The sequence below is a fragment of the Saccopteryx leptura genome, chromosome 5 (genome assembly GCF_036850995.1).
Source record: "Saccopteryx leptura isolate mSacLep1 chromosome 5, mSacLep1_pri_phased_curated, whole genome shotgun sequence".
Classification (NCBI taxonomy): domain Eukaryota; kingdom Metazoa; phylum Chordata; class Mammalia; order Chiroptera; family Emballonuridae; genus Saccopteryx; species Saccopteryx leptura.
In genome coordinates this window covers 215,768,980-215,796,741 of record NC_089507.1, presented here as the reverse complement: position 1 = coordinate 215,796,741, position 27,762 = coordinate 215,768,980, and the positions used below count along the sequence as shown (strand labels likewise).

The 27,762-nt window shown below is 54.4% G+C and overlaps 2 protein-coding genes across 6 annotated transcripts in view; one reads left to right on the top strand and one right to left on the bottom strand.

The window, feature by feature from the left end:
* Positions 1–5,178, bottom strand: part of FAM110A (family with sequence similarity 110 member A) — a 29,434-nt gene extending 24,256 nt beyond the window's left edge. The window contains exon 1 of the mRNA XM_066384163.1: positions 4,977–5,178. The gene's annotated coding sequence lies outside the window, so the exon portion shown is untranslated. The remainder of the gene's footprint in view (positions 1–4,976) is intronic.
* On the top strand, positions 2,807–26,091 carry SLC52A3 (solute carrier family 52 member 3). Of its 5 annotated transcripts, none has more exons than XM_066384158.1 (5): positions 2,807–2,829; positions 17,184–17,811; positions 21,245–21,756; positions 24,450–24,573; positions 24,932–26,091. In XM_066384158.1, exons 2-5 carry the CDS (start codon positions 17,245–17,247, stop codon positions 25,142–25,144), a joined length of 1,416 nt encoding a protein of 471 aa, XP_066240255.1. In that variant the 5' UTR covers positions 2,807–2,829; positions 17,184–17,244; the 3' UTR covers positions 25,145–26,091. The 5 variants fall into 5 exon arrangements, with proteins under 5 accessions (XP_066240255.1, XP_066240252.1, XP_066240254.1 ...); XM_066384155.1 differs by lacking the exon at positions 2,807–2,829 and adding an exon at positions 5,908–5,949; XM_066384157.1 differs by lacking the exon at positions 2,807–2,829 and adding an exon at positions 5,977–5,998.
* Positions 26,092–27,762: the final 1,671 nt, after the last annotated feature.

The window sequence follows — 27,762 nt, the reverse complement described above, 5'->3', positions numbered from 1 at the left end:
GTCGGGACAAGACCCCAGGAGGCTGAGATCCCTGAAGGGAGAGAATCTGCATGGTGAGCCTCCCACCAGCAGGACAGAGCTCTCCCCTCCTTAGTCATGCCCCCCTCGGAGCGGCCTCCGTCACCCCCGCTGGAGGAGAGGTGCTCCCCGCACCCACTGCTCAAGCAGGAACCTCCAAGTCCCTGGAGCTCCTCCTCCCTCCTCCCAGATCCACTCAGCTACCCCTCCTCAAGCCCTCCCCTTCCATTCAGTCAGTCAACAAATATTTCCTGAGCTCAGTCTGTGTGCCGGGCTCAGACTCTGCACCTGGGCTTCAGCCACAAGGTAAACAGACACAGCCCCCATCCTTGTGGAGCTGACACTGGGGGAGACACTGAACAAGATACATAAGTGAACACCTAACACACCGTCAAAAGCGCATTGAGGAAAACTGGGGGGCGGAGGCATTAGAAGTCAGAGAGTGACAGCAATTACAGCAATGAGGCTATTTTTAAAAGGAGGTCCCTGCTGAGGAATGAGATAGAAAAGAGAGCCGACTAGAGAGACCAGGCAAAACCATGGGGCTACCTGGGGAGAGATAGCCTTAGGGTAGAGGGAATGGCAAGTGCAAAGGCCCTGGGGCAGGGAATGCGTTTGCCTCTGAGAGCACAGCAGGCAGCAAGGGAGGCAGTGTGGCTGGAGTGGAGAATGAGAGGGTGGAGGGAGGGAAATGCGGTCAGGGGTAAAGGGGGTTCCCAGGAGGAGGAACTGAGAAGGGGTGGGAGGGTTCTAAGCAGAAGTCAGGCAGTCTCTGACTTATGGTAACAGCTTTCCTTTGGCTGAGAATAGGGTGAAGGGGAGACAGGGCGAATCGTAGAGTGACCAGGGAAGAAACTACTGAAATAGTCCAGGCAAGACGTGAAGGAGGCTGGAGAGCGGTGGTGGCAGGGGAGGGGCACAGAGGGCCCCAGTTCTGGATCTGCTAAGGGATTAGCTGTCAGATGTAAAAGTAAAGAGGCGTCAGGAGGGGAGACAGCAGACCGTGCTCCTTGCTGTGGCCTCAGTGCACAGGACAGAGTTGATCTCAATCGACAGTTACTGAAAGACAAAGAGCAAAATAAGGAAGGAAGAAAGAGAATCCCAGTCTCAGTTTCCCCCCTCAGACCAGAGTGGGGGTCCCCCACCCCACCGTTGCCTACTTTTTCAACCTTGTCAGAAGGCGACCTCTGGTGGCGAATTATTGAAACTGCAAACCTCCACATTGAGAACCATAAAGAGCAGAGAATGGACCCTGGAAGATCGTCAGCTGGATAAAATCAGAGACAGCATCCCACCCCCCAACCATCTCACAGATGAAGATCCTGAGGCCCACAGGGCATTGAGGTCTGCACCCCATCCCAGTGGCCGCCCCTTCCGGCCACCCAGCTATTGTTTTCCAGAACGGAATAGATTTTTCAGGGAAATATTCACACCCTCTGAATGGGAGGATGGAAGTCCATCCACTGTCTTCCTACATCCCTAGGAAGCATCCTCTGCCTGGGTCTGCATACACACTAGGTCTAGGCACTCCCCAAATACCCATTAGCCCTTGTCACCCCTACTTGGCTGAATAGGAAATCTTGAACCCCTGTGGGCTTGAATCTACACCATCCTTCACTCCTGGAATCCCGCCCCTCACACACACCTGAAATCTGCTGCCTTCCCCGCCCAAACTCATTCCTCCAGCTTGGTAAGGGACCTGCTCCCCCATTGGCACCCCATTCAGGATTCCCCCCTCCCACCTTCAGCTCCTGGCGTGCCTTGAGCTGTCATTGTTCTTTCCACAGGACAGAACCAAGGGGAGGAAGGAAGATCCCAAGTATGTTCTAAGCAGAGCAGAGGGGATGGTCACCTCCCTGGAGCTGCATGTTAAGACCTCTATTGATGCAACACAAGAGGACATTTGATGTTTCTTCTATTTCTTTTTCTTCATGTTTCTTTACTTAAAGTAATTTTAATTTTACGTTATACAACTAACAGGGTAACAGGCTCCCAGAACATTAAAATGTGTCAGTTAGGGCTCGCGCCCTCTTTGCTCACTCCCCAACCCTCTTCCCATTCCTATTCCTCCGGAACAAAGGTAGCCACTGCTGTCGACGCGAAATTCACCCTTGCAGATTCTTTTCCTTTGGATGTATATATAGTACACACACGTACACACACACACACACACACACACACACACGTGCGCGTGCGTGCACACACGCACCTAAAGTATATGTAGCATTTACTTATAAGGGTTATTTTTCTACACAAGCGGAATCATATGGTATGTATTTATCCCATGACCATTTTTCTTCACTCTGTTTTGGACTCTTGAGTTCAACTCATGGATATGAGAGGTCTTCGCTTTGACGGGGAAAGCTGCACCAGGCTGCCAACGGTTACGGGAAGGAAACCAGCTAACTGGTCTGGAGGCACCCTCGGAAGCCCCTCTCTCTAACCTAACCCTCTTCTCCAGCATCTCCTTTTCTCTTGCTCTCTCCTTCCTCTATCTGTCACTTTTTCTCACCCCGGCACTGAGGCCCCACACAACTAACCCGCCTTATGAGATGGTCCGAAGCCCCCAGATGACCTTGAGAAGGTTCTGAGTTTGGGGCTTCCTGCGCCTCCTGGTGGTTCCTCTGAGTAACTGCAGCCTTCTAAACCTTGCCCGCAGGAACTCGCTCAGGAAGGAACACACTACCTGCCCGTGAGCCCGCCTGTGCCTGCAAGGGGGCACCGCTGCGGATGAGCTCATCTCTGTCCTGTCAACTCTCCTGGTGGGATGTGCGTGTGCCCTTAGGACCGACCAGAAGAATCCAGCAGTTTGTAAGCACCCAGGGAAGCGCTCTGTGGGGAAACGCGTGGTCCTGATGCAGAGCCGTGGGAGGTCCCTCTCAAGGACGCTGGAGTTCGCTGCTAGGACCCGAATCTACAGGTCACCCGCACATGGGCAAAACGGCAGCCTGTTGGCTGCAGCATTGTTCTTGATGGCAAATTATATGCGCCCCGCCACAGGGCTGGCTAAGTTCACCGGGTGCGTTTGGGGGATGGACCGTGTCTAAGCCCAACCTTTCCCAGACCTGGGTTGCTGTCCCCCCTCAGGCTGTCTCCCCGGTCCACTCGGTCCACCCCAACTCCAGGTCCCCTCCACGCTCCTCTTTCTTTTTTTCTTTTTACTAAACATATCTTCTATCATGCTAAATAACTTCCTTATTTACTATGTTTATTACCCATCCCCTTGCGCGAGAATGTCAGCTCCCCAAAGACAAAGGCTTTGAGGATTTTGTTCAATTTTATATCCCAAGCACATATCACGGGTGCCCGACACACTGTAGCAGGAAGCAACCCGAGGGAGGATAGACACTCAGATAACTTAATAAATGAAGGAAGGAGAATTTATTCAAGCCAGGGGAGCACGTGGGGCTAGTAGCTCCAAAACACGGGCTCCCCGAAGTTGACTTTCTTACAGGTTACAGTATCTAAGCAATGGGCATGTGATTTCTTTGTTTAAGGTTTCCCAGGACTCAAAGAGAGGGGAGGAAAAGCTTCCGTGGGGTCAGCAAGGGGGAAGGAGTTTCCAGATCACTGGCCATAGTTACATACAGATCCTGCTATTCTTGTTTTGTATTGTAACTATGGGGTGTAGTTAATTTATCACTGGCTGACTCGGTTACCCCTGCTGGCTCCTTTCCCCTGTATTCTTTTCATTTCTTCCTTCTCAGGGAAGAGGGGGGCTGCCCCTCCTTCCTCAACACAGCTAACGCTTACTGTGGGTTGGGTCAATGCAGGAAGATCTCACTGTACAGGATATAAAAAGGCCTCTAAGCAATATTAAGACAAAAAGGCAAGCTTCAGACCAATGTGGACAGCGCACCCCACTGTGAAAAGAATGGTGGTGGGATACTTTCCCGTAAACCTAAAACTGCTATGTTAAAAAAATTAAAAAAAAAAGGTCTATTAATGAAACAACAAGATGACAAGAAAGAGGAGAACATTTTGGCTGAGTTTCATTCATTCATGTACGCAACAAACATGAATCAGGTGCACGCTACGTACTGACTGCTTCTATCAGATAAAGATATCAGGAAAGGCTTCCTTGAAGGAGAAGGCATTTGAGATTGGCTCAGAAATATGGGCAGGGTTGTGCCAGAAAGAGATGGGGCGGGAAGGACGTTGTATCGGAAGGATCGGTGTGGAAAGCTTGGCGGCACAGATGTCCTAGATGATATACTTCAAGGTGGTAAGCAGTTCTGGTTGTAAGCTGCAAAGCTTACAGTCAAGAAAGACAAGGGAGAAAGTTGTCAAGGCTGTCTGTCTGGTCCCGGCGGAGGAAGGACGTATATAAGTGAATCTTAGACATTTTTTTTTCCTCGATTGGGTCAGCAACAGAGGAGGCTTTGAAGGCTGATAATGAAGAGACATTTTTAAATTTAAAATAACACGAGGCCCCGGAGAGCTTGCCAGAGTGAGGCCACTTCAAGCAGGGATGTGGGTCACACCGAAGGGAGTACTTTCTGTTGGAGTCGGAAGGGGAGCGTCCCTGGGAGGGAGGGGCTGCCTCACTGCTGGAATCCCCCTTGGTGAAGGCTAAGCATTTAGGGCTCCCCAAGAACAAACTCTGTGCACCTGTGACCCCAAGTATTCTCCACCTGAGCCTCTGCCTGCTGAGAAAGGAGTCCAGGGTTCTCGCACCTCTCATCCCAAGCATCTACCGGGAGAAGGATTGCTTGGTCAGTAAATGCATGTCTGGAGAACGCTGCAACAAGCAAGCCAGACTTACTGGTAGCAGTCAACATCCAGAGAGCGTTTGCCCAGTGCCAGGCCCCGTGTGGTGCATTTTACACCAGGGTGGGGTGTGGGCTGCCAGTTTGAGCCTGGTTTGACTCCTGACCACTTACTGGCTATATAGCACTTTGAGCAAGTCACTTCAATGCTTTGAGCCTCGGTTTCCCCGTCTGTAAAGTAGCACTTACCTGCAGCCTAGGATTTTTGAGAGTCCATCAGATGGGAACTCTTAGCGTTTGTCAGAGTAGTCTTTGTCCAGTGGGCATCAGAGACCAGCTCGGCCCGGGCTCTTGACACCTCTGGGCGCCTGTTTCCTCATCTACAAAATGGGGAGAGTGATAGTATCTCACCCCAAAGGGCTGTGGTGAAGACTCCACGCCTGTTACACTGTGCCTGGCAGAGTCGCACAGACTCACCGTCTGTCACAGCTGCCCCGATTTAAGGTGATCTGTGTGTCTGTGATTGGCTGAGAACCTGGTTCGCCCCCGGAAAGGGTGGAGACCATCCGGCCAGATGTCTATTTAACTAATAAACTCTCTACATCTGGCCCATGGGGATGGTGTAGTTGTGACCCGAGGGTCATGAATGGGCTTCACAGGAGCATGAACCTCCTGATTATTTTACACAAATCATGTGTTTATGTGCATTGTGTGTGTGAGTGTGTGTGTGTGTGTGAAAAGTCATGAGCTTTCAGATTTTAAGGGGAGTCCTCAACATGTTAAAAACCACTCAAGCGCCTGACCTGTGGTGGCGCAGTGGATAAAGCGTCGACCTGGAAATGCTGAGATCGCCGGTTCAAAACCCTGGGCTTGCCTGGTCAAGGCACATATGGGAGTTGATGCTTCCTGCTCCTCCCCCCCTTCTCTCTCTGTCTCTCCTCTCTCTCTCTCTCTCTCTCTCTCTCTCTCTCTCTCTCTCTCTCCCTCTCCTCTCTAAAATGAATAAATAAATAAATTTTAAAAATTTCACTTTGTAAAAAAACAAAACAAAACACTCAAGCAACGTAGCTGGTTTTAGCGCCAAGGGCTCCGCAGATTCCAGGCACACAGTAGGCTCTTGGAGGCTGGGGAGCCCCGCCCACTTCGGGGCGGAGCCGGGCTCATACTAACAGAGCCACCTCCCGCCCCTGCGTGCAGAGCCGCTGGAGGACTAAACCAGCAGGTAAGCCGGCAGCGCGGGCCGGCTCCGGCCGGTTAGGCCACAGCTGCAGGTATCAGGCGCCGTCGCTGGTAGGGAGCACCTGGCACGAGGTGGAGGAGGGGCACTTGTCTGGGGACAGAGGTGGCTCTTGGCCTTTCCCCTAGTTTCCAGCTGCTGGGTTGGAGGACTAGGAGGGAAGAAGGGCCTCCTTCTCCGCTGACCTGTTGGTCGGGGTGGAGTTGGGACACCCTGAACCAGCTGGGTGGACTCCAGACCTCTCCTCCCCAGGCCCCTACTGACCTCTGCCCGGCGGCATCTCCCCGCTGTTGGGTTCTCTAGACACCTGCTCCTGCCAGGTGGGGTCTGGAGCCTCTCCAGCCTGACATGGGGGGTGGGGGATGGGAGTGGGGGGCTGGGATGGGAACTGAGGGGAGGTGAAAGTAGCCAAGGTCGGCCCCGTGGGAGGCCTGAGCCCTTCCCGGCTCCAGGAAGGAGGAGGAGGACAGGAACTCACCGTCCCAGCTGGCCAGCCTGGCCTCCTGTTATCTCCTTGTTTTCTTGCTGACACCCGGGTCCAACAAGCCTGGGCATCCTCAGAACCCATTTGGTGAAACTTCAGCCCAGAGAGGGTGAGCAGTTAGCCTGAGGACACACAGCAGTGAGCACAAGCCTGGATGATTAGAGATGGGGGGGGGGGGGCTGGACAGGGTGTGGGCAAGCACCACCTCCTCGCTGGGCCTCAGTCCCAACATCTGTGGGATGGGGACATGGAGTTGGAGGAAGCCCCAGGGGACTCAGACAAGGAGAGGTGCAGAAGGCCTCTTGATGCGCGTGGCTGTGAGCTGTGAGCGGCTGGGAGCTGCACCAGGCCGGGCACCCGCACGCCCAGCCGCCCCGGCCTCCATCTCCTCCTGTTGCCGGGCTGTGGCCCTCTGTCTGTCTTTCTGCCCATTTCTGCTCTAGCGTTGGTTCTTCCTGTCTCTGTGTCTCCATCTCTCCCTCTAGGTTTTTGGTTTTGATCCTCACAGTTTCCCTGTTCTGTTGCCTCAAAGTCTTCCTGCTACCGCCCCCCTCCACCCTTATCAGGGCGGGGCAGGCCGGGGGTGGGGGGGGCTGCAGGACTCGCCAAGGACTCTGGACCAAGTTCTCCAGCAGCCTGAAATCTGGGACAAACGGACTCAGGCCCCTTGTCCAGACCTTGTCAGACCCTGTCTGCCCAGGGCCACCTTGGCCAGCCCAGCTTACATGGTGACGGCGGGCGCGGTTGGTGGCCCTGGCGTTAGCACACCAGATGGCCACCTGGACAGCAGGAGAAAGGACAGGTCCGGTCCCTGCTGTCATAGAGATGACACTCCATGTGGAAGAGACCCGTCACCCAACAGGTGACACAGGTACACTCCAGTAAGAGAGTGGATGCACCATCAACCTGTGAAGGACTAAAGCAGAGGGCGGGAGGGAATTGGAGTGGAGGCTGCTGCTTGGGCTCTGATGGTCAAGGTCAGACAGGACCGTCCCTGAGAGCGCACTGGCCCTGGGCGAGAACCCCTCCCCCGCCCCCGCCCCCGCCCCCGCCCCGGGACTCTTGGCTTTTGATGTAAGAATGCAAAGGAAAAAGATAATGCCTGAGCCTCCCCTGGCTTCTGTCTGCCGCCTTTTATGGGAGTGCTTTTGGTGTCCCATTCAGAGCCTTGGGCTTCTGGTCTCCCACAATTGCAGGAGGGGCCCCAGGAAGCAGGTATGTCTGAAAGCCTCTCTTAGATTCTCTGGGAACTGTCTCCCCCCCCCCCCCCCCACACACACACATTTCTCCCTTTTTCCGCCCAAGTGCTTGGGAGGCCTGGGGTTAGTGCAGAGGGGTCCTGCTCAGCTTGGCCTCTGCAGCCTCTTCCTAATGCCCTCACCCCAGGACTGGTTAAGAAGGCTGAGTCCACAGCCAGACGTGCCCAGGCTCACACGTCAGCTCCCAAACGGCCAGCTGGGAGCTAAATGTCCAGGTCCTCTGCTAAATGTCTTCCTGCTACCTAGATAGTCTTTGGGTTTTTTTTTTAATAGAATTACATTTCCTTTTATTTGTATTTGCTAATTCTTTTTTTTATTAATTTTTTTTTGGATTTTTAAAATTAATTTTAATGGGGTGACATTGATAAATCAGGGTACATATGTTCAGAGAAACTCAGTTAAATTGCTTTCTCTCTCTGCACCTCCGTTTGCTCATCTATAAAATGGCGCTAATCCTAATGCCTACCTCCCTGAGGGCTGAGAGGGTTCGATGGATAATGTGTGTAAAGTGCCTAGCACAGGGCCTGGCAAAACAGGGAGCCCACAGAGGGTGGCTATTGTTGTAGTTGCCATTATTGTTATTGTTACTTGTCTTAACTTTGTTAACCTGCATTACCATACCAGCTTCCCAACAATGTGAACAGGTTTCACTCCTGCTTCTACCTGGGCCCCTCACCGTTCTCCTCACAACAGCCAGCATGATTCTGTGAAACAGTGAATTAGAGCCGGTCCCACCTCTGCCTAGCCAGCAGTGAGGATTCTGGCTGAGAGAAAACGCCCAAACTGTCTCCTAGGAGCCCCTCTGTGACCTGCCGTCCCCACTTATACTGCTTTCTGCAGCCACACTGCCCTCCCGGCTCTTCTTCCAACACCAAGATCTATTTCTGGGACATGGTGGGTGAGGCTCCACCCCAGGGCTTTTGCACTTGCTGTTCCCTCCCCCTGGACCCTTCTCCCCTCACCTGGCTCAGTCCTGCCTTTCCTTCACGCTCCCTGCTCCCTCCGACAACCTCATTATGATCGCAGCCAGCCCCCATGATCGCCCACCCCACCCCCCGCCCCCATGATCGCTCCCCCCACCCCCCCACCCCCCGCCCCCATGATCGCTCCCCCCACCCCCCACCCCCCGCCCCCATGATCGCTCCCCCCACCCCCCACCCCCCGCCCCCATGATCGCCCACCCCACCCCCAGCCCCCATGATCGCTCCCCCCACCCCCCACCCCCCGCCCCCATGATCGCTCCCCCCACCCCCCCACCCCCCGCCACCCTCACTTTCCTCCACAGCCTTTATCAGCGGCCAACCGGCTCGATATTTCTGTTACTTTACTTAGTGACTGCTTCTCCCACATCCCCAAGAGCAGAGATTGCCATCCAGCACCGAGCAAGTGCCCAACAAAGACTGGTTACACGAATGAACAAGAACTGTAAGGCCACTCTAGAAAAAATAGACAATAGAGATACGCATTAAAAAAAAAAAAAAGATCCCAATATACTCGAGTATTAGTCATTCTGAGCCGGCCACTCCTTAGTTCTCGGAAAACAACCAGGCCTCTTCACATGGTGTTCCCTCCGCCCTGGACACCCCCCACAACCACTGTCATTGATGGCTGTGTCCCCCAGTCCAGGAGCACGTGGCACTTGGGTTGGCTGGCCGTCAGTGGGCCAGGGCAGGGGAGCCATAAAGAGACGGGTCATGCTGGGCCATTCCACTGTCATGACTGTTTTCCAGATAAGGACACAGAGACTCAAAGAGCCCAATCACCTCCTTCAAATTATACGGCTGTGCTGGGGCCCCGATCAGCACCCAGAGAACTGGGCTCTGTAGGGGCGTGGGAACTCGGGCCTTTAGTGCGTGGGTCCCACGGCACGTGAGTGAAACCCAGGCTGCCCTTACCTGCTCTTATCTGCCCTGCCCTTCCCATCAAACCCGCTGTTCCAGCCAGACTTGCCCGGACTCCTTCTGCCAGGTCCTCTGCTAAATTTGTCTTCCTGCTACCTAGATAGTCTTTGGGTTTTTTTTTTTTGGTTTTTTTTTTTTTTTTTCTGAAGTTGGAAACGGGGAGAGACAGTCAGACAGACTCCCGCATGCGCCCGACCGGGATCCACCCGGCATGCCCACCAGGGGCGAAGCTCTGCCCACCAGGGGGCGACGCTCTGCCGCAACCAGAGCCACTCTAGCGCCTGGGGCAGAGGCCAAGGAGCCATCCCCAGCGCCCGGGCCATCTTTGCTCCAATGGAGCCTCGGCTGCGGGAGGGGAAGAGAGAGACAGAGAGGAAGGAGGGGGTGGGGGGTGGAGAAGCAAATGGGCGCTTCTCCTATGTGTCCTGGCCGGGAATTGAACCCGGGTCCCCCACACGCCAGGCCGACGCTCTACCGCTGAGCCAACCGGCCAGGGCTGGGGGTTTTTTTTTAATAGAATTACATTTCCTTTTATTTGTATTTGCTAATTCTTTTTTTATTAATTGTTTTTTTGATTTTTAAAATTAATTTTAATGGGGTGACATTGATAAATCAGGGTACATATGTTCAGAGAAAACATCTCCAGGTTATTTTGACATTTGATTATGCTGCATTCCCATCACCCAAAGTCCAGTTGTCTTCCATCACCTTCTAACTGGTTTTCTTTGTGCCCCTCCCCTCCCCTAGCCCCTTCCCTCTCCTCCCCCCCCTACCCCATAACCACCACACTCTTGTCCATGTCTCTGAGTCTCATTTTTATATCCCACCTATGTACGGAATCATATAATTCTTAGTTTTTTCTGATTTACTTATTTTGCTCCGTATAATGTTATCAAGGTCCATCCATATTGTTATAAATGATCTGATGTCATCATTTCTTATCGCTGAGTAGTATTCTATAGTATATATGTACCAAAGCTTTTTAATCCACTCGTCCTCTGACGGACACTTGGGCTGTTTCCAGATCTTCACTATTGTGAACAATGCTGCCATAAACATGGGGGTGCATTTCTCCTTTGGAACAATTCTATGGTGTTCTTGGGGTATATTCCTAAAAATGGGATAGCTGGGTCAAAAGGCAGTTCGATTTTTAATTTCTTAAGGAATCTCCATACTGTTTTCCACAGTGGCAGTACCAGTCTGCATTCCCACCAGCAGTGCAGGAGGATTCCCTTTTCTCCACATCCTCACCAGCACTTATTCTGTGTTGTTTTGTTGATGAGCGCCATTTTGACTGGTGTGAGGTGATATCTCATTGTGGTTTTAATTTGCATTTCTCTAATGATTAGTGATGTTGAACATTTTTTCATATGCCTATTGGCCATCTGTATGTCCTCTTTGGAGAAGTGTCTATTCATTTCTTTTCCCATTTTTTGATTGGATTGTCTTCCTGGTGTTGAGTTTTACAAGTTCATTATAAATTTTGGTTATTAACCCCTTATCAGATGTATTGTCGAATATGTTCTCCCATTGTGTAGTTTGTCTTTTTATTCTGTTCTATTATCTTTAGCTGTGCAAAAGCTTTTTAGTTTGATATAGTCTCATTTGTTTATCCTGTCTTTTATTTCACTTGCCCATGGAGATAAATCGGCAAATATATTGCTGCGAGAGATGTCAGAGAGCTTACTGCCTATGTTTTCTTCTAAGATGCTTATGGTTTTACGGCTTACATTTAAGTCTTTTATCCATTTTGAGTTTATTTTTGTGAATGGTGTAAGTTGGTGGTCTAGTTTCATTTTTTTTTTTGCAGGTAGCTGTCCAATTTACCCAACACCTTTTGTTGAAGAGGCTATCTTTACTCCATTGTATGCTCTTACCTCCTTTGTCAAATATTAGTTGTCCATAAAGTCTTTGGGTATTTTTATTACAGTCACGTAACACTTAATGACAGGGACTTTCCTTCGGTGATTTTGTCCTTGTGCAAACACAGAGTGCACTTACACAAACCTGGGTGGCATATCGTCCACTGCAGACCTAGGCGGGACAGGAGAGCCCCCTGTTCCTAGGCTACAAGCCAGCACGGTTGTGGTACCGTACGGAAGCTCACAGGATGAAGTGGGGCACGAGAGAAAAGACCAGATCCTACAGGTGTGGCCAACAGGAGACGGGAGAGGCTGCTGACAGCGCCACGCGGCGTACCGCTTCATAGACCACTTTATTTTTTAAATAAGTAGAAAGAGTACACTTTAAAACAGGGGTCTCAAACTCGTGGCCCGCGGGCCGCATGCGGCCCGCCGAACAATTTTGTGCAGCCTGCAGACTAATCCACGAAGTTCAAAATATTTTGGATAAAATTAAGTAAGCCTAGGGGCCTACTTGTATTCTTCATTTCTCTAGCATCCTAGCTAGATATTAGCTTAGTTAACAGCAGTTGTGATGTGAACTACAGTTTCTGGTCGTTTTGTGACACTGAGTAAACTGCATGTACGATTGTGTTGTACTGATTTTTTTTTGTTTTCAACTGCAGTGAGAAAAGTGTTGCGTAACAGTTGCCTTTTGTAGACCTAGTGCAGCCCGCCGAACGGCTGTGATCTTGCTCTGCGGCCCACATGCTGAGTTGAGTTTGAGACCCCTGCTTTAAAATAATGTAAAAAGATAGTAACTACATAAACTAGTAACCTAGTCGGTTGTTAATCATTATCAATTATTATGTACCGTGCACACTCGTGTGTGCTCCAGTCTGGCTGGACCGCAGTGGCCGTGTAGGACCGCCACAAATACATGAAGAATGCTTCGCCCAATGACGTCACTGGGCTGTAGGAATTTTTCGGCTCTGTGAGAAGCTAATGGGATCACCACCGTCTATGCCAGGGGTCCCCAAACTACGGCCCGCGGGCCGCATGCGGCCCCCTGAGGCCATTTATCCGGCCCCCGCCGCACTTCTGGAAGGGGCACCTCTTTCATTGGTGGTCAGTGAGAGGAGCATAGTTCCCATTGAAATACTGGTCAGTTTGTTGATTTAAATTTACTTGTTCTTTATTTTAAATATTGTATTTATTTCAGTTTTGTCTTTTTACTTTAAAATAAGATATGTGCAGTGTGCATAGGGATTTGTTCATAGTTTTTTTTATAGTCGGCCCTCCAACGGTCTGAGGCACAGTGAACTGGACCCCTGTGAAAAAAGTTTGGGGACCCCTGGTCTATGCCATCGGCAGTGACAAAATGTTGTTAGGTGGTGCGTGACCGTATCTTTTTAATTTAAAAACATTTTAAACATTCGACCCACCCTGGCCAGTTGGCTCAGTGGTAAAGCATCAGCCCAGTGTGTGAATGTCCCGGGTTTGATTCCCGGTCAGGGCACACGGGAGAAGCGCCCATCTGCTTCTCCACCCCTCCCCTTCTTGCTTCTCTCTCTTCCTCTCTCTCTCTGTCTTTTCCTGCAGCCATGGCTTGATTAGAGCAAGTTGGCCCTGGGCACTGAGGATGGTTCCATGGCTTCCACCTCAGGCGCTAAAAAAATGGCTCCAGTCAGAAGGGAGCAAGGGCCCCCAGATGGGCAAAGCATCGCCCCCTAGAGGGGCTGGTAGGGTGGATCCCAGTCCGGGGCATGCGGGAGTCTGTCTGACTGCCTCCCTGCTTCTCACTAAAAAAAAAGTCAATCCAGCTGGAATTGACTGGGGGGTGGGGGGAGGGTAAGAGGTAAGAAGGAGACTCAGCTGACTTTGTTTTTGCTAAATGAGAACTCAGTAGCAAAGCTTATTCCCAAACTGGTTCTATGCAGGTTTGTAAATGTGTAACCGCCTCCACGCCGAGCTCGCTCATTAGCTTAATTGCTATTCAGATGATAGAGGTAACCGGCACCTGTCTTTAATTATTTACTTTTATTCCTATTTATTAGGCAAATCATTGATCACCTCCTCTGTATCCGCCGCCTTCTCCCGTCCAGGCCTGGAACAGACCTTTGCCCCCACGTTTACTGTGCGAAACTTTTGGCGTCTCTTTAAAAAAGGTCTTGCAACAACTAATTTTGTTTGATCTTGGTTTTCTATCAAATCCTGGGTAGTAGGACAGGAGGACCTGAGTTTCTTTTTCTTTTTAAGATTTTATTTATTGATTTTATTTATTTTTTTTTTTTTGAGAGAGAGAGAGACAGCGAGAGAGAAAGGCAAGGGGGAGAAGCAAGAAGTATCAACTCATAGTTGCCTCTTGTATGGGCCTTGACCGGGCAAGCCCAGGGATTTGAACCGGCAACTTCAGCGTTCCAGGTCAATGCTTAATCCGCTGCGCCACCACAGGTCAGAGGACCTGTGTTTCTGAGTCGGGGCATTTATAGTAAAGGAGACCACATACACATTAGTTTTCAGTTACTATCATTGGTCAATATATATCCTCGAGAATATATCTCTGTAGACTAAGGCAGTGTTTTTGCTCTATCTAAAATGAGTGTCTTAAACCAAAGAGCTCATTTGCAACTTAAGCAACATGAAATAAACAACACAGTTCAGTGGCAGGCGGAGCAGGGCTGGCATGGCGGCCCCATGCCACAAAGTTCAGAGGGGGCCTGGTCTCTGTCCAGCCCCCACAGCCTCCCCCCCCCCCCCACAGTGTAGAAACGGCTGTCGGAGTTCTGGCCACCACATCCGCGGTGGAACTCAGATTCTGATGAAGAAGTTGTTCAAGGTGGTGTCGGAGTATCCACTGAAAAGAAAGTACAGCTAACACTTTTAGGAACAGAAACGGACCCTGGGTCCTGGCCAGTTGGCTCAGTGGTAGAGCGTCAGTCTGGCGTGTAGATGTCCTGGGTTCGATTCACAGTCAGGGCACAGAGGAGAAGTGGCCCATCTGCTCTTCCACCCCTCCCCCCTTCTCTTGCTCTCTCTCTTCTCCTGCAGCCATGGCTCTGTTGTTTTGAGAGCATCGTCCCTGGTGGAGCCTCCGCCTCAAGTGTGAAGCGCTAAAAATAGCTTGGTTGCGAGCCTGGCCCCAGATGGGCAGAGCATCACCAGCCCCGGATAGGGGTTGCCAGGTGGATCTCGGTCGGGGCGCCTGCAGGAGTCTGTTTCTCCATTTCTCCTCCTGTCACTTGGAAAAGAAAAAAAAAAAAAGCAATGGATTCTGTTAGGCGCGATCAGCCAGTGAGTTCGTGTTCGATAACCTACACGTCCGAGGAACGTGTGTCTGTCTCTGCAGCAAGCTGTTATGTCCGCCTCCTGGGGACCACTCTGGCAGCGAGCCCCAGGAAAGCCTGTGGAAGCCCGGGGCTCACTGGGGAAGTCATGTGACTGTGGACTGTTGGGAGCTTCAGGTTTATAACTCCTGGCTGCCGAACCACAGCCGAGGAGGCCCAGATGTTATCTCCGGTTTGACTGAAGCTCTCTGTCTCTGTGGTCAACAGGCTCCAGGCTTTGTTCCTAAGGTGATTTGATGCTGATCAGAGAGCCTCATTGTCCTGAGGGTCCAAATGATTAAGGGAGAAGGAGGCCGGGGAGCCGGGTGCTGGGTGAGGCCAGTCTCAATCAGAAGGAGAGGAAGGAATAAAGGTCAGAGGAAAGAAAGGTAGTTCCCACACAGTGACAACAAGGTGACATGTGTTAGTGGGAGAACCGTGTTTGGGACCTCGCGTCTCCCCGCCTGGTCCCAGCCGCCCCTGCCCTCCGCTCGCTCACCTCTTGCTTTGGCCTCTGGTTGAACCTGACATCTGCCACCCCCACGCCTCTTCCTGGTACTTGTCTCTGGCGATGGCCCCTGTGGCTTTTCTGCTTTCGTCACTCAGAGCTCTGGGCACAAAGTAGGTGCTTGTTGATTGAGCATGAGGAAGGGATGACAAGATCTTGCCGTTGGGAAATCACTCGTGTGACATCCGGAAGTGCGTCCAGGATAACTGTGTTTTCTAACGCGGCCCATCTGTTCGCTGAGATAGGGATCAAAAGGGCCCGTGTTTGCCGGGCGCTTCCTTCCCCGATGCCGGGCACCAGCCATCCCGCCCGGCAGGAGGTCGCGGTCAGCGTGGCTCTGACTGCCGCGCTGGGAGCCTCCCCACGCCTCCGCCTCCGCGGGAGAGGTATGAGGGCGCTGGAGGGGTAGGTCCTTTGCTCAGCGTGGAAGGGTAGAAGCTGGGCTTTGAACCTACACATCCGGCTCCAGCTTGAACTGCAGGGAAGAGCGGGAAGGTGGCAGGAGGTAGTGCCTGGAGTCCGGGGCTGGGTGAGGGAGAGACACAGGACGGGGTTCCAGCCCCCACCACGCCCCAGCCGGCGAGGGATCCCGGGCAAGCCACGCTCAACGACAAGGGACCCTAGCGCCGGAGGGGTCAGGCGGGGTCCAGGCAGGACCCCCCAAGTGAACGGGGGGGCCAAGAGTGATGGTTGCCATGGGCGCGCAGGCCTGCTGTGGTCTTCTATGATAAATACTCTTAAGAAACCAGCAGTCTTCCTTCCCCCATGGGCTAGCTCCGTCTTCTAGTTCCAGTCTGTTGCAAGCTCGTGCAAAATATTTTACACTTTTACAGTAAAAGTGAATTACTGGAGAACTGAAACATTTCGAAACACACACACCGATTTTTATCATCAGATCTGAGGTAACATCCCGAGAAACCAGAAATCGTGAGTTTAGGGTGCCACTTCCCAAGGGGGCGGGTTTTGGTCACTGTTGATAACACACAGCGAACCAAGTGACACAGGTGCTGCCGGGCGGAGGCCACGGGGTCCCCAGGTCAGGAACCCTGAGCCGGGTCCCCTGCAGAGAGCACTTCTGCCTTCCCGGTGCCAGGCTCCTAAGCGGCCCAACGCCCCCTGGGAGCGCCTGCATGCGTCCACACCAGCAAACCCACGCGGAGGGAGCCTGGGGCCCAGCCCCGGGCAGCCGGAGAAGGTTCCCGGGCAGCCGGAGAAGGTTCCCGGGGTCGGGGTTCCGCAGAAAGCTGGGTGGGCTGTCAATGAGGAAGGGGGTGGCGTGCCAGGCTCGGGGCACAGCCCAGGCAAAGGGGGGACAGCCAGGCGGGCAGCACCACCCAGAGCGGCGTTTCTCCAGCAGGACCCCTCAGTGCCCTGAAGCCAGGCTGTCCTCACAAAGTGGGGGGGGGGGGGTGCGGAGAGCAGGTCATTCTGCATTCTGTGGCAGCTTCCGGGAGAGAAAGAAGGGATGGCTCTGGGAAGGGGGGGACGGAGGGAGGAGAAAGGGAGCGGGCACTGGAGAGTCAAGTGTGGGCGTGGGACCCCTGCTGTGCTGTCACGGCCTGCCCGGGTGCGGCACGGCCACAAGAGACATTCCTGCATGTTCTAACTGAGACAAGGAGTCAGACGACTGGGCGTGGGGACAGCCTTGAACTAAGGGGTCAGGGGTCGCCACAGGGTCAGGGGACGTATCCAACTTGTCTCTGGTGGTCTCCGGTGAGTCCCGGTGAGAAAGTCCTTTCCTACTGGGAGGTCAGTGGTAAAGGAATTTGTTTGTGTTGTCTGCTGATAAAAGAGCCAACTTGTCCAGGAAGAGGGGAGTGAGAGGAAATTCTGGGCTCCCAAGCCCATCTCCTGCTGGACGCTGAAGCTGACCTCGCTCCCCCGGTGTTCTTCTCCGCAGGCCCTGCCGCTGCGGGCTGACCCGGGGAGGGGGCCGCCTCCGGCCCGGGGCGGGCGGCGCCATGGCCCTCCTGACGCACCTGCTGGTCTGCACCTTCGGCATGGGCTCCTGGGTGGCCGTCAACGGGCTCTGGGTGGAGCTGCCCCTGCTGGTGGCGGACCTGCCCGAGGGCTGGTACCTGCCCTCCTACCTCACCATCATCATCCAGCTGGCCAACGTCGGGCCCCTGCTCTTCGCCCTGCTCCACCGCCTCCGGCCCGGCTCCGTTTCCGAGGTGCCCGTCATCTTCGCCGTGCTGGGCGTGGGCACCGTCGCCTGCACCCTCTTGGCCTTCCTCTGGAACGTCACCTCCCGGGTGCAGGGCGCCCACCGCAGCGTCCCTTTCCTGGTCCTCACCTTCTTCCTGGCGCTGGTGGACTGCACCTCCTCCGTCACCTTCCTGCCCTTCATGAGCCGGCTGTCTGCCCGCTACCTCACCACCTTCTTTGTGGGTGAGGGGCTCAGCGGCCTCCTGCCTGCCCTGGTGGCTCTGGCCCAGGGCTCAGGCCTCACCACCTGTGTCAATGTCACCGAGACACCTTCCGCCACCTCGAGCCCCTATACCACCAGCAGGACCGCCACCCTACAGGTACCTGGCATCGCCCAGAGCCGGCACAGTGCTCTCTCTGTGCCTGGCCCCAGCGAGATCGTGTGGAGGGCTCCTAGTTCCAAAACGTTGGGTGGGCCCGTGTCCGTGACCTGGCTGCACATTAGGTAATCTGGGAGAACTACCGAAACACACAGTGGGCCCCCCCCCCCCACACACACACACACTCAGCCAGACCAACCCAGTAAGGTTCCTGAGCGTGGGGCGTTCCTGAAATCCTTGAGGTCAGATGTGTTTTAGAATCTGGAGTTTCCACTCTTAGAACATGCCTGCCCCACCTGTGACAGCAGTCCAGCCCGCACAGTGGACATCACGTGTCCACAGTCTGGGAGGCACCCAGTGGGCAGGTGAGAGCTGTACCCGGCCTCACGCCCCTTTGAGTGTTGCTGCCCACTGAAGCACAAACTCGGAGCTTTTTTGGATTTCAGAATTTCAAAATACGGATGGGAGGGGGGACTGGTATTCATTTAGAATTTCCCAGGGGACGCTCACCTCTACGTCCAGCCAGGGCTGAGACCCACAGACTTTAGACACTGCTTCAACACCTCGCAGCGGTAAAAAAAAAAAAAAAATCTGTTGACGTAAGCAACATCCAAAACCAGTAGAGAGGTTTCCTGAGAGTTCATCTGGGCCAACACGGATGACAACGGTCAGGAAGCAAGATCTCAGATCCTTTGGAGGGCTGAGGGTTCCTGCTGTTCCTTTTGTGCATTTGAAATTAAGGAGGGAATAGAAGGGAGAGCCCCTGAAGACGAGAGGAAGGCAGGCAGGGGCTGGGTCCCAGGACAGCAGAGATGAGAAGTTAAGAGTCTGGGCTCCCTCAATTACGCCTTCCAGGGGTGCTACTTCTGGCATGTGAAGGGTGTGTTAACCTGGATGTGCAGAGGCAGTGGGCAGGGCTTGCTTAAGGCAAGGAGCAGTCTTTTACTAAAGAAGTGTTATCCCTGGGGCGGGACTACCCACCATGACCTGCCCAGTTAGGAATTTATGATCGGATCACACCCTGTGAGGTGACTTTCTGTAGAACCCCCTCCCTTTTGTTTTTCGGCCACCAGTCCCTCTTTTGTCCTAACTCAGTCCTCAGGATGCAATGATGACCAGCCTTTTGGCTGGCTAGTGTAGTCCCACAGTACTAGGGAAGGCTCAGTCCCAGGAAGTCTCAGCATCCACACGGCGTGGTTAAAATGGTGGACCATCAGCGATGGGACAATACCATAGACACGGCATGTGACTGAGGCTGAATTCCCCTCCCCCCCCAAAAAAAAAAAAAGGTAGGACAGGTTGATGAAAGTCAGTTGGATCTTACAGACTTCCCTGCACAAAAAAACCCTTGGATCATTTCTACCCTGTGAACTCTCACCATCCAAGTTTTGCCTTCTGTCTCCCTTCTCCGCATTTGGCATCTAGTGTAACATTTACGTCAGCCATGAAAAGGGTATTGGAAAGTTATGCATTTTCAGTGATCAGCAAGCAGCTAGACTATGTAGAGAAACCCGACGGACAAGTAGAACTATTGTTATGACTCGTGTCGTTAGCAGACAGGGAAGACCATCAAACAGCTGGTCTCTCAGTGAAACGTCAGTGTGCATAGGTAGGTACCCAGGCCCCTTGTCGACGTGTGGGGATCGCCGGCCACCTCTGATGTCAGTGGCTTCTCCTGTCCCTAGACGTGATGTCCCCAGACAAAAGGTAGATATCCATTCACAGTCAGGCGCCTGATAAGGTCCCTTCCAACAAGGTTGGAGAGTGTCTTTTAATCGATGTCCTTTGCAAACAACAAACTCTCCAGCTGGCGGCGGAGGATCTTTCCCGTCTCTGTCTCCTGGGAGCTCGCTGTGAAAGGATGCAGTTCCCTAATTTGGCATTTTCTTGAAGTGACTCCATCCAGCCTCAGCAATAGTGTGAGAATGGACCCTTTGAAGACTGTCAGGCTCCCCCCGTTCCTTTCTCTAATTGGAAGTCCAGCTTCAAGGCGCTGTGATGCATGAGAAAGGGGCTTTGCCAGGGAGCCGTGTGGACCAGGCAGCACTCCTGGGACTCCCATCGCCCTGACTATTTGTTTCACTTATAAGCATCATTTAGCCACACCTTATACCCTTGAAGTCTTTTCAGCATTTATTTTACAAGTTAACATAAAGACAAAACCTTTGAGCTGTTCCAGGGGCCCTTCTGGAGCACCGCCAAGTCGCTCCCCCATACATTAAGACTTTAACCCTTCAAACCGCAATTTCTAACAACCACCAAGAAGTAAGCCTTTAACATTCTTTCACTTGGCAAATTTACGGAAGACGTTTTATTCCCTCTAGAAACACAGTCCGTAGACCCTCAGAGTCAAGGCTGTACTGATTTTCTGTAAACCCAGGTAAAATATAAATATCATATTTAATGTCAGTAACTCAAAAGATACACGTGCTCCTGAAACCAACAGACTTAAACATTTACTGACTACCCACCATGACTGGCCCAGTTAAGAACTTATGATCAGCCCTGGCCAGGTGGCTTGGTGGGCTAGAGCATCAACCTGAAGCGCAGAGGTTGCCGGTTAGATCCCCCAGTCAGAGCACATACAGGAACAGAGTGATGTTCCTGTTCTCTCCCTCTCTCCCTTCCTCTCTAAATCAATAAAAAGCATTTTTTTAAAAAGAGTATGATCAGATCACCCTAGGAGGCAACATTTCACAGAACCCTTTTTTGGTAGGCAGGTCAACCTTTCTTCCGCTGGTTATTGGGGTGACTTACACCTGTCTGGTATTATCCAAACCACACGGTACAAACTAAAACAACATCCACCACCACCCAGCAATACAGCAGCGGCTGCACGCCAGCGACCCAGGCCGCCCGGAGCCGGCAAGCCTTTTTTTAAGTGTTTGAATTAGCCAATGACATGCTCATTTCTTTTGCAATTGCGCATGTATCCATCTAGACTTAGGGTAGCTCTTGAAAAGAGATCCGGCCACCGTGGGGCCGCATCACCACAGGGTGGCGGCTCCCAGCCTGCTCCGCCTCTGAGCATGGAGATGGAGCCAGGGACCAAGGGAAGTCACACACGTGGGGGGAGAGAGAGCTGGGTCAGAAAGAACCATGTGAACGGGTTTCAGCACCTGCTCCCCGTGACCCTCAGGCAGGACACACTGTTCCGACGCCTCTGTTCCCTCTAAAACCGGGGATAATGGTGCCCACGGCACGGGGCCATTCGGAGGGGCACACGAGCGGGCGCATGCAAGGTGCTGGTGCCCCGTGAGCGGTCAGTGTGAGCACTTATACCTGGTAGTTATGGGTCTGTCATTCTTCACGTACTTAGTACTAATAATGCATCATATTTATGGTGTGTTGTTGTTATTATTCTGATTAACGTTGTGACCGGCGTCCTAACGTCACCCAGGCATCTGATGAGCCTTGTCTTGTCTTTCCCCAGGGAAATGACAGCGCTCTCGGGCGCGGCCCCAGCAGGACGGCGCCCTCCGTGGGCCACCAGGAGAGCCGCTCCCTCCCTGCCAACTTCTCGCCCCTGGTCTTCTTCCTGCTCCTTTCCTTCATGATGGCCTGCTGCCTCGCTGCCTTCTTTCTCCTCCAGCGTCACCGCAGGCGCTGGAAGACCTCCGCAGAGGACCTCCTCGCCTCCCAGGTCACCCTCCACTCCATCCGGCAGCTGAAAGAGGACTCGGGCCCCCCAGACCCCCCGTGCCCGGTGGGCAGCAGTAAGGACCAGGGGCATCTGGAGGAGAAGACAGCTCCCCACGCCCCGGCCCAGCTGTGTTTCATCTACGTCCTGGTGGCCTTCGTGAACGCGCTCACCAATGGCGTGCTGCCGTCCGTGCAGACCTACTCCTGCCTGTCCTACGGGCCTGTGGCCTACCACCTGTCCGCCACCCTCAGCTCCATGGCCAACCCCCTGGCCTGCTTCCTCGCCATGTTGCTGCCTAACAGGTCTGCCTGCGGCTGGCGCTGGGGAGCTGGGGTTGGGGATGCACTTGACCTCAAAAGCCAGCACCCCAAACCCCACCATCAGGCTCTACGTGCAGTGGTAAAGAATATATGGTGTCTGGGGCTGGACTGCCTGGGTTCAAATCCCAGCTCGGCTACTCACTAGCTGTGTGATATTGGGCAAGTCACTCCACCTCTCTGGGCCTCGAGGATATCTATTAATATCTGAAAAATGAGGGTAATCCCTGTTCTGCCTTCTAGGGTGTCGGACAGCAGGAGACGAGCTAATTAATTCTGTACAGCTGTCAAAGCAGTCTGAGTCCAGAGTCAACCCTCACTGCCGCTGTCCCACGAGAAGCAGCAGCCAGGCAGGAACTGGGGTTCCCACTTACAAATGGGGACCCTGAGGCTCAGAGGAAGGTCTGGCCCTGCTCTCCTTCCCAGGGCCTGGGCCCGCCCTCCTGCCTGCAGCCCAAGCTGGTGCCTTTACGGCTGGGCTGCCGTTCTGAGCGGTCGCTGTGCGGAGTGATGAGCTGCAGACTGAGCTGGACTGGGCCTGGGATTTCAGATTTTAATAAGCAACTTAAGTGGTTCCGATGCAGGGGCTTTAGACTCCCAGGGGAGAAAAGTTCACCTTTGGGGTCTTGAAACTAGTCCGCCAGCCTCCTGTCCACGCATCTGTCCTGTGTGCCCTCCCTGACCTCTCAGACAGGCACACACCCACCTGCCACACTCACCTCCCCCAGCCCTGCCCACCCCCACTAGCTACTCCCACCTCCCCCAGCCCTGCCCACCCCCACTGGCCACACTCACCTCCCCCAGCCCTGCCCACCCCCACTGGCCACTCCCACCTCCCCCAGCCCTGCCCACCCCCACTGGCCACACTCACCTCCCCCAGCCCTGCCCACCCCCACTGGCCACTCCCACCTCCCCCAGCCCTGCCCACCCCCACTGGCTACTCCCACCTCCCCCAGCCCTGCCCACCCCCACTGGCTACTCCCACCTCCCCCAGCCCTGCCCACCCCCACTGGCTACTCCCACCTCCCCCAGCCCTGCCCACCCCCACTGGCCACTCCCACCTCCCCCAGCCCTGCCCACCCCCACTGGCCACTCCCACCTCCCCCAGCCCTGCCCACCCCCACTGGCCACTCCCACCTCCCCCAGCCCTGCCCACCCCCACTGGCCACTCCTACCTCCCCCAGCCCTGCCCACCCCCACTGGCCACTCCCACCTCCCCCAGCCCTGCCCACCCCCACTGGCCACTCCTACCTCCCCCAGCCCTGCCCACCCCCACTGGCCACTCCCACCTCCCCCAGCCCTGCCCACCCCCACTGGCTACTCCCACCTCCCCCAGCCCTGCCCACCCCCACTGGCCACTCCCACCTCCCCCAGCCCTGCCCACCCCCACTGGCTACTCCCACCTCCCCCAGCCCTGCCCACCCCCACTGGCCACTCCCACCTCCCCCAGCCCTGCCCACCCCCACTGGCCACTCCCACCTCCCCCAGCCCTGCCCACCCCCACTGGCCACTCCCACCTCCCCCAGCCCTGCCCACCCCCACTGGCCACTCCCACCTCCCCCAGCCCTGCCCACCCCCACTGGCCACTCCTACCTCCCCCAGCCCTGCCCACCCCCACTGGCCACTCCCACCTCCCCCAGCCCTGCCCACCCCCACTGGCCACTCCCACCTCCCCCAGCCCTGCCCACCCCCACTGGCCACTCCCACCTCCCCCAGCCCCAGAGGAGGGAGAATGAACACAGGACAGTCAGCAGAAAATGTCAACTGGCCAGAAAGCTGGATTTTCTCCCTCGGGGCCTTGTGAACTATAGACGAGGCCGGAGCTTTCCAGGGAGGCAGGACCAGAGGCCACAGACCTGTGGAATCTGAGACATGCAGGCTGTCAGCAATGCAGAATCTGAGAGTCCAGGATTCCAAGCTCCCTGGAGCAGAAGGAGCCCTCAGAGGCAGGGGCAGGCCCTCTGCTCCACCCTGGGACACAGACAGCCTTGGTGTTCTGCAGGTAGGACAGGAGGTCCCCAGGGGCAGAGATTTCGAACAAAGGAAGGACCTTGTCCTCAGTTGTCAGACCTGGATTCTAAATGGAAGGCCCCCAGGAGCGTGCATCCAAGCTGGGCCCCAGGGCCCCAGACCATGCAAACCTCAGGGTGTAGACAGGGCCTGCTGAGGCCCCCTGGAGGGGTCGCCCGAGGTCAAACCCCACACCCAGCCGTGCTCCCATCTCCTTGGTCCAGCTTCCTGTCTGAGGTGGGGTGTGCAGCAGGTAGAATGCCGGGTAGGGCCCTCTGCCAGGCCCCAACCTGCACACTCTGCTCCCACGGCCCCCGCATTCCTGCAAGACTCATTCTGCAGGTTAGAAACCTGAGGCTCAGGGGCCAGTCTCACAGATAAAACGGTGGAACTGGGATTTGAACCCGGGCCGTGGAGCACCGGAGTCCTTCCATTCTTCCCGTTGGGAGGCTGGGCCCTGCCATCAATGCTCAGAGTACCCGAGGCCAGCCTCCCCCGCCCCCGGGGGAACCTTACTGCCCCGCTTCAACCTGGTGGCCTGGAAGCTTCCGCACAGGCCTAACCTCTGTCGGTGGAGAGGCTGACCGACCCACGTGGCTCTCAGGGAGGGGGAGGCGGGAGTCAGGCTTCTCACCAGCTCCCCTCCCCTCCCCCGCTCTGCCCTCTAGGTCTCTGCTGTTCCTGGGGCTCCTCGCTGTGCTGGGGACCGGCTTTGGGGCCTACAACATGGCCATGGCGGTGTTGAGCCCCTGCCCTCTCCTGCAGGGCCACTGGGCTGGAGAAGTCTGCATCGTGAGTATCTGCTCCCGCCGGTGCCCCCTGACCTGGGCAAGGCCTGGGGAGGCCCCTGGCGCGGGGTTGGGGTGCTTCTCCTTTGGGAGCGGAGCCTTAGGAAGGTGAGGGGACTAGCGCAAGGTGCTGGTACAGCCTGTCCCCGGAAGGCCACACTCTTCCCACCTTGTCTGCGTCAGCAGCGGCCTTCTCCCAGAGACCCTGGACTTGATCATGGGCGATAGAACTCTCCTTTGCCCCGGAGAGGTCAACTCATGGGGTTCCCTTAGCCATCTTAGGTCATCCTACACCTTCTGCCCCATAGGGTCGCCCCCAAACCCCTGTACTCTGCATCTCCCCTCCCCCCTATCCTCCGCAGGTGACCTCATGGGTGCTTTTCACTGGCTGCCTGAGCTACGTCAAGGTGATGCTGGGCGTGACCCTGCGCGACCGGAGCCGCAGCGCCCTCTTGTGGTGCGGGGCGGCGGTGCAGCTGGGCTCGCTGCTCGGAGCTCTGCTCATGTTCCCGCTGGTCAACGTGTGGCGCATCTTTGCGTCCGCGGACTTCTGCAGCCTGCAGTGCCCCGCTTAGGCCCACCGAAAACTGGGGCCCGGAGAGACAGGGCGAGAAACCGAGGTCACCGGGCACGTGTTGGGGGGTCTTGGAGGTAGAGCCTGAGGACTTGAACCATCAACACAAACTCCCCTCCATAAGGTGGGTAATGCCGCAGGCCTCCCACGGGACGTGGAAATGCGAAGCGCACAGCCCCGGCCCAGCTCTGAGTGGCAGTGCTTGCCACGCCGCTCTCCGAACTTCCTTCCCACGCGCTGGAGGGAGACCTGACCGGGAGCACCCAGCAGGAGGCAGGCGCAGGGGTGTCAGAGGGAAACAGCTGAGACAGCGAGCCGGCTCTTCCAAGCTGTGTGACCTGGAAGAAGTCACTTGGTTTCTCTGTGCCTGTGTTTCCTCGTCCATAAAACGGCGGTTATACTAAGTAGCACCTACCTCATCGACTGGACACAGGGACAAAAGGGATTCATACCCAGCCTGTGGCAAAGACCTCCTAACCTGATTGACGCCCAACGATAACGACAAGAGCGACAGTCGACACAACGTAACGCGGCCAGAGGGCTTGAGAGATGAGCCGGGCTCCATGGCCTCTGCCCCACTATCCTCACCGAGGAGCTTCTAGGAGACAGATGGCTCCTGGTGGAACCTTGGGCATGTTGGGTCCCCGATTCCCAGGATGGGGGGACACTGTTCCCACGCACACTCCTTCCCATCACCCCTCATGATTCGTGAAGGTTTGCTCCTTGGAGAGTTAAGTGGCCTCCTGGGAGGAGAGAGAGATGGGGGAGCCACACCAAGCCTCTGAAAGTGAGTCCCCCAACCGCCACCCCACCGGCGGAGGACCCTGGGAAGCGTTTCTCCCGCTGGGCGGGAGGAGGGATATGGAGAGAAGTGTGTCCATTACGTGGCTGTTTTCTGGTTTTAATTACTGTTCCTTTTTTAAAAAATAAAATAAAATAAAGACATTCTCTGGCTTTACACTAAAATCAATCTTCCAAGAAAAAAAAAAAAAATCCATCATGAACCCTCCGTAAAATGTATCAATATAATTAATAGTTTTCATTTGGCTCCAAGGTCAAGACTGAGCTCAGAAATGAACAGAATCAAGTGCTCAGAGAATGTCTGGACCTGGAATTTCTGTTCCTCAGTGGTTTGTTGTGTCTGCTTGCTACTACCCCTTCTTTTTAATTTATTTTGAGTAGATAATATAGTCACATGTTTCAAAAATCAGAAAATATAAACTGGTGGGTCCTGGCTGGGTAGTTCAGTCGGTTAGAGCATCATCCTGATACGCCAAGGTTGCAGGTTCGATCCCCGGTCAGGGCACATACAGGAATCAACTAGTGAGTGCATAAATAAGTGAAACAACAAGTTGGTGTTTTCTCTCTCTCTCCATTCCTCTTTCTCTCAAAAAAAAAAAAAAAATCAAAAAAATTTTTTAAAGAAAATATAAAATGGTGTTCTACAAAATAATTCCATGCCTCTTCTGTCCCCCATCTCCCCAGTTCCTCTTAACACACACAAGTACTTTTTTTAGTCCCTTCCTTACTCTTCCAGTGATTGTACCAATGTAAGAAAATAGAAACATAGGCTTTTTGCAGAAAAGAAATATGAACTACCGTGGACCTTGCATGCTGACTTCACGATGAAAGGGAAGAGAGCAGCGTCGTGTTCCACCATGCTGGGTGCCAGAGTCATTCAACCGGAGACGCCGGAAGGTGTTGAAGACAAACTTAAAAACAAAAGCTCCTACCAACCCATAAGGCCTCCCCGCAGAAGTAGAGAAAGAAAGAAAAACAGTTTTATCTGGTTAAACATTAAACCAGACTGCGGTGGACCTCACAGGCGATCCTCGAAGGAGAAACAAAGACAGAGAGAAGCCCCACCCCTTATATATATACAAGCGGATGCAACCGAGGGCGCACACCTGTGTTCTCAAAGGTTAGCTAGTCCTCGTGGAGGAGGGCCGGACAGCGCCACCTGTCACACAGTTCATCCTGGATTCACCTGGTCATGGGGGCGGCTGTGTGACCTAATTGTCCCCCCCCCCATCCTCAGGGAGAAGAAACTCGTTTTGCGACCAGCACTGAAGTAGGCGCCCACCCACCCTCCCACAGAGACTGGGTGTCAGGATGCTGGTTTTCCTGATATTTATATCTCACAGAGATGGCTCCCAAGTCCTTGAGAAAAGACATTCCTGGGTGGGAACACTGGCAAGGGAGCTTAATTGCGCTTTTTTAAAAAGACTGCGCGCGTGCATCTGCAAGGAGCAGAGACGGCGTCGACGGGCTTTCTCAAGTCGATGCGCTAAGAAAAGGGAGAGGGCTGTCTCCCTGCGTGACACAGAGCGAATTTCTTTCCACCTGCGTTCGCCTTTACGAGAGCCCGTGAGCGGTTCCCAGGCCTCCGCCCTCAGGAAGAACGCTGGGCTGGGCTGGCGTTGGTCCTGGGCAGGAGGGAGGTCTCTGCGGACGCGGGGAGACGCTCCAGGACTCACCCCATGCGCGCGCGCGCGGGGAGCAGACGCACGGACACGGAGCGCACGCACAGTGCGGGGCTGACCGCGCGCATGCATCCCGCCAACGGCGGGGTGAGAGGGCCAGTGACCTGGTCTTTGGACGGGGCACCTTCTCGTGATG

Coding starts and splice junctions, on each gene's coding strand:
- SLC52A3 (XM_066384158.1), top strand. CDS start 17,245: ATGGCCCTCCTGACGCACCTGCTGGTCTGCACCTTCGGCATGGGCTCC. Junction 21,757..24,449: donor GCCATGTTGCTGCCTAACAG/GTCTGCCTGCGG, acceptor TCTGCCCTCTAG/GTCTCTGCTGTTCCTGGGGC. Junction 24,574..24,931: donor GGGCTGGAGAAGTCTGCATC/GTGAGTATCTGC, acceptor TATCCTCCGCAG/GTGACCTCATGGGTGCTTTT.